The 14,868-nt window shown below is 31.5% G+C and overlaps 1 protein-coding gene across 1 annotated transcript in view; it reads left to right on the top strand.

Annotated features, from left to right (window-relative positions):
* The window catches only part of Si (sucrase-isomaltase), a 76,499-nt gene that overhangs the window by 13,675 nt on the left and 47,956 nt on the right, over nucleotides 1-14,868 (top strand). The window contains exons 8-17 of the mRNA XM_034500576.2: nucleotides 1,349-1,448; nucleotides 1,997-2,109; nucleotides 3,078-3,203; nucleotides 5,351-5,482; nucleotides 5,571-5,690; nucleotides 6,674-6,787; nucleotides 7,451-7,535; nucleotides 8,891-9,008; nucleotides 10,447-10,618; nucleotides 13,006-13,122. Coding sequence (XP_034356467.1) covers nucleotides 1,349-1,448; nucleotides 1,997-2,109; nucleotides 3,078-3,203; nucleotides 5,351-5,482; nucleotides 5,571-5,690; nucleotides 6,674-6,787; nucleotides 7,451-7,535; nucleotides 8,891-9,008; nucleotides 10,447-10,618; nucleotides 13,006-13,122 — 1,197 coding nt within the window. The remainder of the gene's footprint in view (nucleotides 1-1,348; nucleotides 1,449-1,996; nucleotides 2,110-3,077; nucleotides 3,204-5,350; nucleotides 5,483-5,570; nucleotides 5,691-6,673; nucleotides 6,788-7,450; nucleotides 7,536-8,890; nucleotides 9,009-10,446; nucleotides 10,619-13,005; nucleotides 13,123-14,868) is intronic.

The following is a 14,868-nucleotide window of genomic DNA, read 5'->3' as shown; positions in this document are numbered from 1 at the left end:
ACTAATTTTAGCATTTCAAAATTTTAAAATTAAAAGTTTCAACCAGTTTGACTTGATTTATGTGAATTTTATTCAGAAAAAATATATGGATCTAATTCATCTTAATGAGAACTGATGAAAAATCTTAACTTCTCTGGCTGGTTTTTGTCAATAAAACAATTTTTGAATTTGTATATAAAGATAGTGACTCCTTGCTTTTTACTTTACTTTTTTTGTATTTTATTTTTCTTTTCTTTCTTTTTTTTTTTTTTTTGCAGTCTTGTGGTTAAAGCTTGGTGGAATAATTCAAAATAACATGCTGTCCTTAGGTTGAATTATCTGTTTTCCTTTAGTCTCAATCTCTTGCAGTTTTGCCCACTTTTAGGTGGTCCACAGCACACAATCACCTAAAACATTCAAATTTTGAAAGGGAGGATTTTTGTTTTCTTTTTGTTGTTTCATTTTTTTTTAAATACTATAACTCCACATAATAGGTTACATAAAATTACATGTTACATGTTACATGTTACAAAACACACACACACACACACACACACACACACACACACACACATTAACATTTCACACTTCATAGAATATCATAGTCACAGTGCCTTACTTTTTGTAGATTTGTTTCTTTTATTAATGTGAAATTCATAAGATGAGGAGATAAACCACTAAGGTTATTTCTATTTGTTACTTAGTTATGTTTATTACTTTTGAGCTCCAATGCTAATACTATTATTTCTCCCAATGAGTAAGTGGATAGTTGGTTTGAAGGAACTTTGTACAAAACGACAGATAGATTCTACCACTACTTGTTTTCTATGTTGACAGCATTGCCATCTGAAATAAACACCGGGCTGAAAGCTTTTTCATTCTGTCTTTCTATCCAAGCTTTTCTTAAGTTTCTGTCTAAAACCAATTAGAAAGTCTTACCTATCCACTGGTCTAAGTGGTCTAGAGTTTTCCTAGATTATCTCATGTTCTCGTTTGTTCTTGAAAAACATACTGTAGAATCTAGGATAGACAGTGCTCTGGGTCCTGTGGGAAAAAGTGTGTGTGTGTTAATATCAATATAGCTTATCCAAATATATTTAATTCTAATAAAACAAAGAGAAGCAAGCAACATATTAACACATGTCAATGTCTCTTTTGCTGATATAAAATTATTAACTAAAGTACAGTATATTATTTTTATATCTTTTATGTGACATAAAATAAGGAGTAATAGTATAGAGCTAGAGAAAATTAAATACAAAAACAAATGAGTTTGTAAAATCCCTTTAGCAAATATCTTCATTTTGATTTAAAATATTTTTACTTTATATTCAGTTAAATATTTAAAATTTGTAACTTCAACTTTCAGAATAATCATAATCTCTATGGGCATCAGACATTCTTCATGGGCATTGAAGACAACTCTGGGAAGTCATATGGTGTTTTCCTTATGAACAGCAATGCAATGGGCAAGTACAACTTATTAATATTTTGCTTGTGTGAAATTTGCATAAAACCTGTACAAAACCAGCATATAAGTACTCTTCTTATTCCTATCATAGATATTTGACTTCACAAAAAAACTATTTTTTAAACAATGGCATAGGTGAAATTATTATTGGAAAATTTTATAATTATATTTTAGTCATAAGTGTTTTTATTTGGGAAAGTATATATAATGTAGTGACACACAATTAATCTTAAATTGCAATAACTAATTGAGATATGGTTTTAGCAAGATATTTGTTCTTATTTGGACTTGAATCTTATGCTTTGCTATAAGATTTTCAGAGGAGTCATGCTAATTTTAGAGAAGGACATCTTTACAATCGTTCATATATTTCATGTATTTTTACCAAGTTATTGCTATTGTCAGTAGCTTACTTCTCCTTAATAATTGAATATTCTATGCACTGATATGGCTACAAGATGTTCTATAAACACATGTCTTAATTGTTTTTATTATTGATGACATTTTACAAATTATGTGTATTTGTTTTTTACATTTATTTTGTAGAGATTTTCATCCAGCCAACTCCAATAATTACTTACAGAGTTACTGGTGGCATACTAGACTTTTATATATTTCTTGGAGACACACCGGAACAAGTAGTTCAACAATACCAAGAGGTTTGTTTCAGGCTGAATTTGTAGATTATTTCCCACAATAATTTGCTTTAAGTAATTGTTAAACAATTTGTTACAAAACTAGGACTTCCTATCTGCATGTATTTTACTTACAAAATTTGACGACATGAGTTGATAATTTGTATTATTCCTCTGTATATTATAATTTACATATACATATAATTTACATATATGCATATATAATTTACATATAATTAGAACTGATCTAATGATGATTTAGTCTGTATACATGTCTGATGTCTGTAAGTTGGTTACATTTGTCTACGTTCTTCTTATTTTGAGACTATATTTACATCATTTTTGCTTTCCTTTCCATCCTCTAGACCCTCACATATATACTTCTTTGCTTTTTTAAAAATTAATGATATATATTATATATAATTTATATATATAATGATATAATTTTAAAAATTAATGTTTATTTTTATTTAAATTTATTTTATGCCTAGTTCACTGAGCTCAGAATTCTCTCACTTGAGATGTTATGTATTAAACCTTTACTTAATTATGATGATTTTTGATATAATAAATCAAAAGGAAGTATATAGTTTGGGAAAATGGAAATAGCCAATGAAAATGTGGATCACCTACAAATTTAATCAAAATGGATATGACAATAGAGTTTCTTTTGTGTTATAATTTCCATTAATACTTTGATTCTTGTCTTTAATTTTTGATGGTAGAGAAGTATATCTTTGTAAATGTTATTTTCCTGAGTGTTTCTTTATCACAAAACACACAAAAAACAACTTTTTAAGTGTTTTGGTAAGTATTTGTAAGAAAATTCTGGAAGATTTTGCAGTAGTAAATAGAATTTAGATATGATTATGTTCTTACAATATGTAGTTAAGTGAAACCTAGAGGCATAGTAGAATAAAAGCACATCAATATTAGTTATTCTAAAAACATTTCTCTTTGTTGAAACTAACTAACTGTCCATTCACCTCAAGCTCATTGGACTACCAGCAATGCCAGCATATTGGAACCTTGGCTTTCAACTGAGCCGCTGGAATTATCGGTCTTTAGATAAAGTGAAAGAAGTAGTAAGAAGAAACCGAGAAGCTGGTATCCCATACGTAAGGAGAATGGAGGGTGCTAGGGATGGGAATTGTAGGACAAACATGGTCATATATTAGAAAATTACTCAATGTGCCATGAAACATGGATACATAAAGTATGTTAGATCTGTAGTCTAGAATATTTATACTTATAGGAGTGATCTAATGATGATTTAGTCTGTATACATGTCTGATGTCTGTAAGTTGGTTACATTTGTGTATGTTCTTTTATTGAGACTATATTTACATCATTTTTGCTTTCCTTTCCATCCTCTAGACCCTCACATATATACTTCCTTGCTTTTTAAAAAATTAATGACCTTTTTATTAATTGGTCAAAAATATTCTTTTTATGAACTTATCAGAAGTTGCATTAATACAAATGGTTTGTTATTATATTTCCATTTAAATTTTGAGAATTCATACATGAGTGCTATATTTAATAATTTGCACTCCCCCTCTCTGTACCCCGACTACTATGTTCATACCACAACTTCTCAAATTCATAAATACTTATTTAATTACTATTAACACACATAAATATATATGTGTGTATTTTTGCCTAGCACATTTGATGCTTCCTGTATTTGTTTAGGACTCACCATTTAGTATTAAATAACCTATTCTGGGGCATGTCCCTGGAGCAAACCTCTTAAGAGCCATTCATTACCTGGAAAGTGCTTCTAGAACTGGGACTTTGTGAGATTTCTTCCTCCATGCTGATTTCTCAACTGGCATTATCATTGGACAGCTCACATTTAGGCAAACATATTGTTAAGGTTTCGTGTTACCACTTCCTGTCACATAGAGTGACATTATCCCACAGCAAATGTCCCGAGCCTCTGGCTCTTACAATCTTCCAGCCCATTTTTCTGAAACACTTCTTGAGTTTGTAGGGATTATATTGTAGATGTATCAATCTGGCTTAAGGACACCATGATCAGTTCTTCTATGAATTTATGTGTTTTTACCAGTTTGTGCATTGCTGTTAAGGTCTATTGGCTGCAAAAAAAAAAAGTCTATGATTAGGAGTGAAACCTGCACTTATCTGTGGGTATAATGTATAATGAATACAATTGGAAATTAGACATGTTTGGAAAATATCAGTAGTAGGGAAAAATTTGTACCTGTAAACAAAATATCATTCTGTTTTTTAAATAATACAGATATCACACACACACACACACACACACACACACACACACACACACACTCAGTCATACACATAACTTGAATTCATGTTACCAATGAGACATGTCAATGAATTGCTCTTTAAGAATTTTACACTTAAAAATAGGATAATCATCTTGCACCTTACTGACATAAATTGGTATAGTTATGCTATAACTGTATTTTGGGAGAAAAGTTTTATATTAACAGGAAGGGTGATATGTAGGAGGAGCTAAGGTGGGAGGAGTACGGAGAGGAGGAATGAGGAGAGGAGGAAGAGAAGGAGAGGAGGAGCTAGGTGATGAGGGAGAAAGAGAGACGGGGGCCAGATATGGAGGCAGATGTTCACATGTCTCCACCAGTCAAAGATAGTTGATATATCTAGGTTGGGTATTAGGTTACACTTCTGATTGATATTGAGCATTACCAAATTAATAAAGCCCTTGGTTAACATTTAAAAAAAATGTATAAAAGCCAAAAGGAGAGGGAGGTATAGGATAGGGGTTTCTAGGGAGGGGAAATTGGGAAAGTGGATGGTATCAGAAATGTAAATAAAATATTTAATAAAAAAATATACTGCAAAAAATAGGATAATCTAGCCCGAGGACAGTAGTTCTGTAGTAGAACAAACACTCCTTAGATTCTAGCTTTCATAACAAGCACTAAAAAATGAAACAAAATAAACAAACAATATGAATGAAAATAAACAGTTTGATAAGCATCTCTACATTTTCATATCATAAACTCTAAGTTAACTTACCTCTTTTTCTTGAAGCAGTGTCTTCCTCTGTAGCCCAGGCTGATTTGCATTCTGAAACCTTCCCACTTCCCTCCAAATAATAAAATTAAATTACATTAGCTTGCTTTCTGAGGAGTAGCTTAAGTTTACTATTAACTGTAACATTCTCTGCATAAAACAATTGCCAGTGCTTAAAGATTGAGGTTACTAGAAAACTCTTTTTATTCACACTGAAACCAACTTTGCTAATTTTCAGGATGCACAAGTCACTGATATTGACTACATGGAAGACAAAAAGGACTTTACTTATGATGAAGTGGCATTTAAAGGACTTCCTGAATTTGCTCAGGATTTACATAACCACGGACAAAAATATATTATCATCCTGGTAAAGATAATTTGTCTAATAAGATGTTTTTATTATTATGCAGTTGTATATTTAACATATTGCCTACAGAATATTATTTCTTTATCAGGACCCTGCAATCTCTATAAATAAGCGTGCCAATGGTGCAGAATATCAAACATATGTGAGAGGGAATGAGCAAAATGTTTGGGTGAGAGAGTCAGATGGAACCACACCACTTATTGGAGAAGTAAGTGCTCACCTCCTTTAAATTCACAGGGCTTTGACTTTCTATTATGCAAATAGTGCTTGTGTAAATGTCACATAAGTGTGTGTGTGTTTATGTGCTCTCTTTGGACTGAATTTGTAATTTTGCAAGGAAACTAGCCACATGAAACACCTTGTAACTGATCATTCAAACTCAGTTATCAAAATGGAATCCAATAGATTTGATATATTGTTCAAATTTCTGTGAAAATTCTTCAATGCTTATTTAAAAAATTAACATAAAATATTTGCAAATCGAGTAACTATAAACTACACAGTTAGTTTTATGACTTACACTTAAAATTTAAAATAGGTATAGTTACTGAATTTGTTGCATGGAAGAAAAGTGAAATATTCAAAATTGGATTAAAATTTTTGAGACCACAGTGTCAATTATGAGCAGAAGTCTAAAGGTGTCTAGCTTTTGCATATTTATGCATTTACATAAGCCTGTCAGTCAATTGACATGTGTATGCATGTGAATGCAGACATATGTGCACCATTGCATGTATGTAGGGTCAGAAAAGAGCTTGTGTGTCAGTTCTTGCCTTTCACCTTGTTTGACACAGGGTCCCATATTTCCTGGTACATTTGTCAGGCAAGCTGTTCCAGGAGCAGCACAAGATGCTCCTGTCTCCTCCCATCCTTCTTTAGGAGTGTTAGAATTTCAGAATGGCTACTGTTCGGAGAATAGAAATGCAGATCTTATTTGGCAAAGATTTAACTGATGGAGACTCCTTCTCAGCCTTTGATATATATGTTTGTACAGAATAAATATTACTAGAAGCATAGCCATACCTCGTGACACAAGCAAATAATGACTAGACACATAGTGTTGGTAATTCACTGCTGTGGTTTAAAAAAAAATCTAAATAGAACTGTAAGGAAATAAAAATATAAAATATTTTTATTTAAATATTATATTTATTTAAAATATAAAATATAAAATATAATCTATTCATCTAGGTATGGCCAGGATTAACAGTGTACCCAGATTTTACTAATCCCAAAACCTGGGAGTGGTGGGCAAATGAATGCCATCTTTTCCATCAGCAAGTGGAATACGATGGGCTTTGGATTGTAAGTAACTATTGTAAACAAATGTTTTTATTTTGTGAGCATAAAACATTATGTTCATAAACACACACACACACACACACCCTAGACTGTATTCTAAATGAAATTTAAGTATTTTCTATCACTTACTAGCACACATGGATGAAAGGAACAGCCAGTGATGTAGATGAGTCAATACTGGTACAAGCCATAGGCTGAGAGCATTATAGATACTAGACAACTGCTTGTCAGCAACGAATATGGATAATTAATGGCTATGCTGGAATTGGGTGTAAGGAAATTACAGTGGGAAATCAGACACAACTCTCTAAAAAATGTTTGTTAAATGTATAGGTGTGTTTTGCATAGATTTATAATTGTGTAAAATGAGAGGTGTTTGCAACACTTAAAATCCTTCACTCCAGTCTCAAATGCCTTTCTTAGCATCTGTACCCTGTTTTTAGGTATATTTCCTCTTCACATAATTTTGCAAATTTCATTTCTTTATGTTTTATTTATGTCTATATGAGTATATGCTTATGTTCATGAACACATATACCTATGCCTATATATCAGATAGATAGATCGATCCAGCAGTAAAACAATTTAAAGAATGACTTATTTTTAAATGGCATAGGAAACTTGCTCACAATTTTAAACTCCTGCTTTGTATCCTTTTCTATTTAGGACATGAATGAAGTTTCCAGCTTTATTCAAGGTTCTTTGAAAGGATGTACTTCCAATCTATTGAATTACCCTCCTTTTACTCCCGGTAAATTTTATTTGCTTACCTAAACACCCAATGTTGTGTCAAAATTTTCATTAACTAATAAATTCTAAAGCATATTTTTAAATCACAAATTTTGTTATAATTTTAATCCTAAGTTTAATGATTTTTTCTTCTTTGCCAAATATAATATCTGTATGTTTGCATTAATGCATCATTTATTTATGTTTGTGTTCTATGCATGTATACATCTTTTCATGCTCATATATGAGATGCTGAAGGTTTTCTCTCTTAATCTTTACAATTTTTTTTTACTTTTTGTGTGTTGTTTGTGCATGTATATAATTGCATGTATGTACATGAGGTAGTGTAAAACTAGATGTTAATTTTTTCCTCTTCTTATTATTTTGTAAATTTTATTTTTTTATGTCATTTATGTCTATATGATTATTGTATGTTCATGTTCATGGACACATTTACCTGTACCAAATCACAGAACCCAGAAGAAAGTTTTTGTTTTATCTTTATATCACCCTCTGTTTATTCCACTAAGGTAGGTTTTTCTCCCTGAAATTGACACTCATATCTTCTCAGCAAAACTTAGAGATTCTTGTCCTGTTGCATAGAATTATAAAGCTGCACTGTTCATCCACCATGTTATATGGATACTGGGATCTAAATTCTGGTACTTGGGTTTTCACATCAAATAATACTAATTACTGAGATAAGCAACTTTAATTAAAACTCCTTGTTTTTAAGACAAGGTTTATTCCTTTAAGCTGGAATGTATTGGGTGACTAAATGGGAGAGAGAGGAGGCAAGAGAGATATAGACTGATAGACCGAGAGAGAGCTCTGGGGATCCATCTATCTATACCTCCAAGGGCTAGGATGACAGATGGTCACCACCATGTGAGGCTTTCATGTATGTGCTGGATGAAGATATGAACTCAAGTCTTTATGCTTGTGTGCTGTGCAATTTCCTTATTGAGCCATCTCACCAGCTCCTAACCATCAACACATTAAAATCAACTAGTGTGCTAGAAATGATGAGAATTAATATTTAGAGGAATGCTGCACAATATCAATGTGTAAATTGCAATGAACTTATGAATGACTATCCCCCATAGATTTATGTATTATTAAAAAATGAAGTATCATTTAGTTAAATAGAACACATTACATATAATGCAATTAATGTGTGATGTGTTTATACTTATTATAGCTAAAATCATTATATAGTCTCCATAGAAATGAAATGCAGGAACCTTATCAGATTCTGACTAACTAAATGTAGTCTTTTGTGAGTTTTTAATAGGTGTGCAGAACACAGTCTAAAAATAGATACAAATATTATGGTAAAATATATCACAAGATTATCATGATATAATTTTCTTTAAGGTATTCTTGATAAAATCATGTATTCCAAAACTCTTTGCATGGATGCTGTGCAGCACTGGGGGAAACAGTATGATGTACACAGCCTGTATGGATACAGCATGGCTATAGCCACAGAGGAGTAAGTAAAACTTCATGCAGAAAGTCAATAATTCACTGTTTTGTTTAGATGAGTGTTTCTGGAAATTTAACAATTAATATAGAATGTTGCAAGAGTCAGAAGGAAAAAAAACATTTTCAAGATAAAAATCCCATGGTATTAAAATACCTTTCTCTTTTATTAATATTGATGTTATCAATATCAATAAGTTATTGGGAATTATATGGCATGTGTATTTAGCAAAGATTTGCTTATTCCATAGAGGATAGTCTTTTAAATATTTTTTTGTTTTGATTTCTATGGAAAGGAACAATATAGTTGTTTTTATCAATCATGAATTCTCAACTGGCTTAAAATGATGATACAGTAACTGCTTTTTATCCTCCAAAAATAAGTGTTTCAAATTAGTTTCTAATTAGTAGAGCATAATAGAATAAGGAACATGGTACAAAACAGAAACAAGTATATAGCACATATTAATTTTAAGTTTTTTTCTACTGTTCTGTAAATTTCTAGAGAGCAGTAACCAACTGATAACACACCGAGCGTCTCAGTATTTTTAACATTCTCTTCAAGTGTATATCCAAGTGTTAATGGTTTGCTGGTGATAAATCACAAAATGCACCGAACTATACTATATTGTCTTTATAAAATTGTTACTTCTAATTGTACAAACCTCTATGTAACAATAACAATAACAATAACAATAACAATAATAGAAAAACAGGCTATAAACTTGAATGGAAGAAAAAAAGATGGTTTAGAGGGAGCATTCTTGGTACAGGCTAGATGGAGAAAGAAAGGAAGGAAAGTATTATAATCCTATTCTAATGAATAACATTTAAACATAAATAAATAAGGCATAAATACAGTGTGGAATATTACATTTTTAATTAGGTAAATTATCAGATAAAAGCTAGCACTATCTTATGGCTCATTATAAAACAGCTTATGCTATGAAAATGGCATGTGAGGATGGCATAATTTTACAGAGAAAGCCTAGTTAACTTTGTAGTTTGAAGTACACCTGGGACTTTTGTTTGTTTGTTTGTTTTGATGAATTCCTTTTGCTGAAAAATTAGCATTAATGGACAGGTACTGATAGAGGATAGAAAAATAGTAGACTATTAGAAACTATTAGAAAATGTCCAAATGTTTCTCAACTATGCTAATTGCCAGTACACACATTATGCTTTCAGTTTAGTAATTAATAGGTGAAATTATTCAAAAATCAATCTTTTTCAAAGACATTCTTCTCATATGTTTTAGCAGAATATATTTAAGTGAGTTGCATATTGGTAGCTAAATGCAAAACTGATGTTAAAATTTCACAAAATTTTAGAAATATTGTGTCAGAGAAAGAATCAAATACACATTTGAGACTAGTAATATTTTTAAGTTAATGTATTCAATTTTACTTTTATATACTACTTATTTTTTAACTTGATTATATTTTTAGAGCTGTGAAAAAAGTTTTTCCTAATAAGAGAAGCTTCATCCTTACCCGGTCAACATTTGCTGGTTCAGGAAGGCATGCAGCTCATTGGCTTGGAGACAACACAGCATCATGGGAGCAGATGGAATGGTCCATCACTGGGATGCTGGAGTTTGGCATGTTCGGCATGCCTTTGGTAGGATGTTTTACTATTAGTCAAAAGATAGGGTCAGAACAATGCTTAAAAATTGTGAGGTGTATGAAAAAAATTGTAAGGTGGAGAAAATATAATAAATTTTAAATATGAAATATGAAAAACCTGGTAATAATTAAAAATAATTAGCACAAACATAGAGTCAAAATCATAGAAACTCACCACAAAGTATTTGAAATAAATTTATGATTATTAATTTTTCTGTCATATACTTGAATAAAGTAAACCCCAAATTCAAATGAAATAAAATAACTTATACAAATGACATATGTATAACATAGCTATAGCTATAGATGTATATATGAGTGTGTATATGTGTTCATCAAACAGCAGAATAAATTTCAGAAAGGGAAGGAAAATCAATTTATGACTAAAAGCTAGTAATTGGTATTTTTAAATCAAAATTTGTGTAGCCATATGAAAATGTTATAGTCACAAATGATAAATTAAAAAATCAGGTGGGCAGGATAGGCATGTCTGCAATCTCAGCATTAAGGAAGCTACAGTTATGACTAGACTGGATTTTTGAGTACCATGAATCAGGACAAACTAGACTACATAACAAGAATTTTATCTTAAAAAGTAAAACTAAATGAAATAAAATCAAATGACATAAATAAATATTGGCAAATTAAAACAAAAATCAAAGACACATAAAGTACACATTTTAGTTAGAGTGGAATTCAAAAATAAAATGTAAAAAGTAATTAATTTAAAATGTATAGTAATAAAAGTTATTTCAATGAAACAAAGTGAAATATCAAAGATAGAAATTTAATATTTGAAAAGTTGCACAAATGCAGTAAGTTAAAACATGTGGTAAAAACAGGCTTTCAATTAAAAAGCTCTTTAAAGAAAAAAATACTGATATTAACAGTATAAGACATTTATTTTGAAATCATTTATTAACTTTTTAACATATGTCACTATAGTTTCCTCTTATTTATTCTCCCCTGCTCTTATTCATCCTTCTTGACCCCAACCATTAATTATTTCAAAACATTATATCTGCCTATAATGTCTTTTGATCAAATCTCTCCATTCCCTTTTCTTCATTTTCTCCTCTATTATCTCCAACTTTTCTTTCACAATGTCATGTCCCCTTAGGGCACCCAGTATGTACACTGATATAAAGCAATTTATAGAAGCATGGAGAGCTTCTCAGGGGCAATGTTCTGGAAGAAACCTAGCTCGTCCTCAAGAGACATTTACTGTCAAGAGCTCCTCAGCTAGTAGATGAGCTTCATTGGTCACTCACCATCTGTGCTGGGATTTTCCTTCCTAAAGCCAGCCTTGCTTGTCACCTTCCTCATCTCAGCATGTCACATATATTCCAGTACCTATCTTCTCTGTTTTCTTTCATTTCTACCTTTAAGACTTGCAGTTGAAATTCAAATACACTGCACAGGGTTTCGCCCTGTCACATAAAGAAATGGGAAAGAACACATTGTATATGGTCTGTGGGTTTTCAATTAGGCTTACTATTATAAAAGAGACACAGGCTCAAACATATATATTCATACCTTCTAAGCGATCTTTACAGATATCTTGGGAAACTATCAAATATTTAGATGGATGATTAATTATACATTTAATAAAACAAAACAACACATTGCTATTTCTCAGATATCATGTAAAAAACAAAGTACCAGGTAGATAAAAATTTTGTGATTAATATTTAATTATTTTAGAAGAATATTTAAGAGGATAATTCATTACATGTTAGAGAAATAATGTCTCAAACAAAATGTAATGAACACTATTGACAGAGCAATGGTATATAAATTGGATTAAAATGAAATTAATCATTTAGCTAATTTAAAGATATCTTAATTATTAAAAGTAGAAAAAAAACAAGTATCCCAGGAAATTATAGTTTCAGTTTATATAATCCTAACTGATTAATATTGAATTTAGAATGCCTAGTGTAAATCTATAGGAAAGAAAAATAAAAAATTGTGTAAAATGTATCTGATAAGCCATATTAAATGAGAACCCCCCATATTTATAAAAAACTTCATAATATTTCAGTCTAAACAAAAAATAGAGAAATCAAAGCTAAATATTGATGAGAAACACTTCATGCAAACCGTTAATAAAAATAAGCCTGGTCATCAAATAGAATTTTGAAATTCCCAGTAGGTGTATTCTGGGTCAGGAGGTAAGGAAAGAAAGGTAGTTGGGAGTAGAGAATAATAATGCGGGTAGATAAAAGGGAGCATACATGGAGAGTAAATCATTTTAGGGGACATGTATAAAGGCAAAAAACCAAGTAGACCATGAGCAATGCTAATTAACTCATGCATAAAATGGGATATGCTATGTAACGTAGAAGGTCGACACTGAGTAAGCGCAACCCTGTCCTTCAGGTAGGGGCAGACATCTGTGGATTTTTGGCTGACACCACAGAAGAACTCTGCAGAAGATGGATGCAACTGGGAGCCTTTTATCCATTTTCTAGAAACCACAATGCTGAAAACTATAAGGTAAGTGACACTTGTCCCTCCCAGGTTTGTTTTGAAACCAACTTAACTATATTTTTAAACAATGTTCTTCCATCTGTATACATAAGGTAAGATCTAAAGTATATAACATATTTTATAAATAAATTTTTGAAATTATATTTTATGTATAAAATGGACACATGAGGAAATCACAAAATAAAATGTATCCATACCGTATTCTTGGATCTTAACTGAGTTTTAGTTTACTTTATAACAAAATATAACTTTTTATGCAAGACTCTTACCTGTTTTTATAAAAGGAAGAAAAATAATTCAAGATAATATGACTTGACTCCAAAGACATTTTGTTATGATCAATTAGAGTTCAACGAACATGCCAGTAAATGCAAAACTAACTTTTAAAACATTAGTCTGAACTGGTAGGAACAGAAATGCTGGGAAATTCAGCTCTTCTTAACTTAAATTTGCATGCTGTGAGGTACCATAGACATGTTTTTAAGAGAGTATAGTAATATCCTTTTAAAACTGCAAGTCAGTTAAGAACATGATGTTAAAGACAGTTTTCAGTGTTTGCAAATTACTCTCGAACTAAAGTTCCATTGAGACATGTCAGCCGCAGACCTCAGGCTGTGAGGAACTTCAGAGAATACAGCCAAAAGGGGCACAAAAGGAGCTTCTGAGGGATCCACTTTCATAGGAGATATCTATACAAATATTCTGCACTAGTTTGAGTTTTCTAAAAAGTAAATTGTGTGCTAAGATGAATACTGTAATGCTTAGTTAGTTAGCAGAATGCATGTGGAGGATACCAGACTGTAAGCTAACAGAGCAGTGAGACTTGTCAACACACTATTCAAGTCTGTGCCTCTGGAAGCTGACAAGAGGGTGGTGACCTTGCAGGGAGTGTCATGAGACAGCTGGGTTGTAACAAACCTTGCTAGGTCATTGGGAAAGATGTTGAAGTGAACAGGACACCAAAAGAGCCCTGAGTCTCCAGAAAAGTCAGCCGAACCAGCACCACTGCATATTCAGTGGCTAACATTAATAAATAGAAAGTATGATTTCACTGTAAATTTAAGGAGGAGTCTCAGTAAACTCTGTAACCCTCTAGCAAACTGTGTAAACAAGCTTGGCACTGGGAAGTTATCTCCTAAGTAGATCTTCTGGTCTCAGGAAAAAAAATGTTGAACTTTAAAGCTGAAGTTTGCTATCTGGCCAGGAAACTTTGTTCTTCGTTTGTTTTTTAATTTTTTTGTTTTGTTTTGTTTTGTTTTTTTTTTTTTTGGACCCTTAGATTGTTACTATTCCTTCTGATGTTAATGGCTATCCATACAGGAGAATTCTTGAGCACACTCAGGCCTGTGCTTGAATGGGTTACATCCAGGCCATTGGTAAAATTATGGCATGTAGCTGAGTACAAATTTAGGTATAAGCATGCTGTTGTAACTGGAAGGAACCACAGATAGTTTGTCAAATGTTTTGAGAACATGAAAATTGGAGCCATTCTAAAGAAAACTAAGAGTTTGAGTGAAAGCTTATCTGGGTATTTTTCATCTTTTTAAACTGTCTAAGTGAGAAGTGTATCCCTTAAAATTGAGATTAATTAAAATATGCCTAAAACATTCAGACATAAAGAGGTCATAATAGGGACAATTTTATTTTATTTTTTCATAGAAGAGTTCAAATTCAAACAATTTGCTTTAAACAGTGATTAAAATGGTTTAATTTTAATGTTTATTTACATATTCTTTACTTACTTATATTTCT

The sequence above is a fragment of the Arvicanthis niloticus genome, chromosome 4 (genome assembly GCF_011762505.2).
Source record: "Arvicanthis niloticus isolate mArvNil1 chromosome 4, mArvNil1.pat.X, whole genome shotgun sequence".
Lineage (NCBI taxonomy): Eukaryota > Metazoa > Chordata > Mammalia > Rodentia > Muridae > Arvicanthis > Arvicanthis niloticus.
Note: the sequence above shows the minus strand (reverse complement) of the source record. Positions and strands in the feature narration are given on the sequence as shown.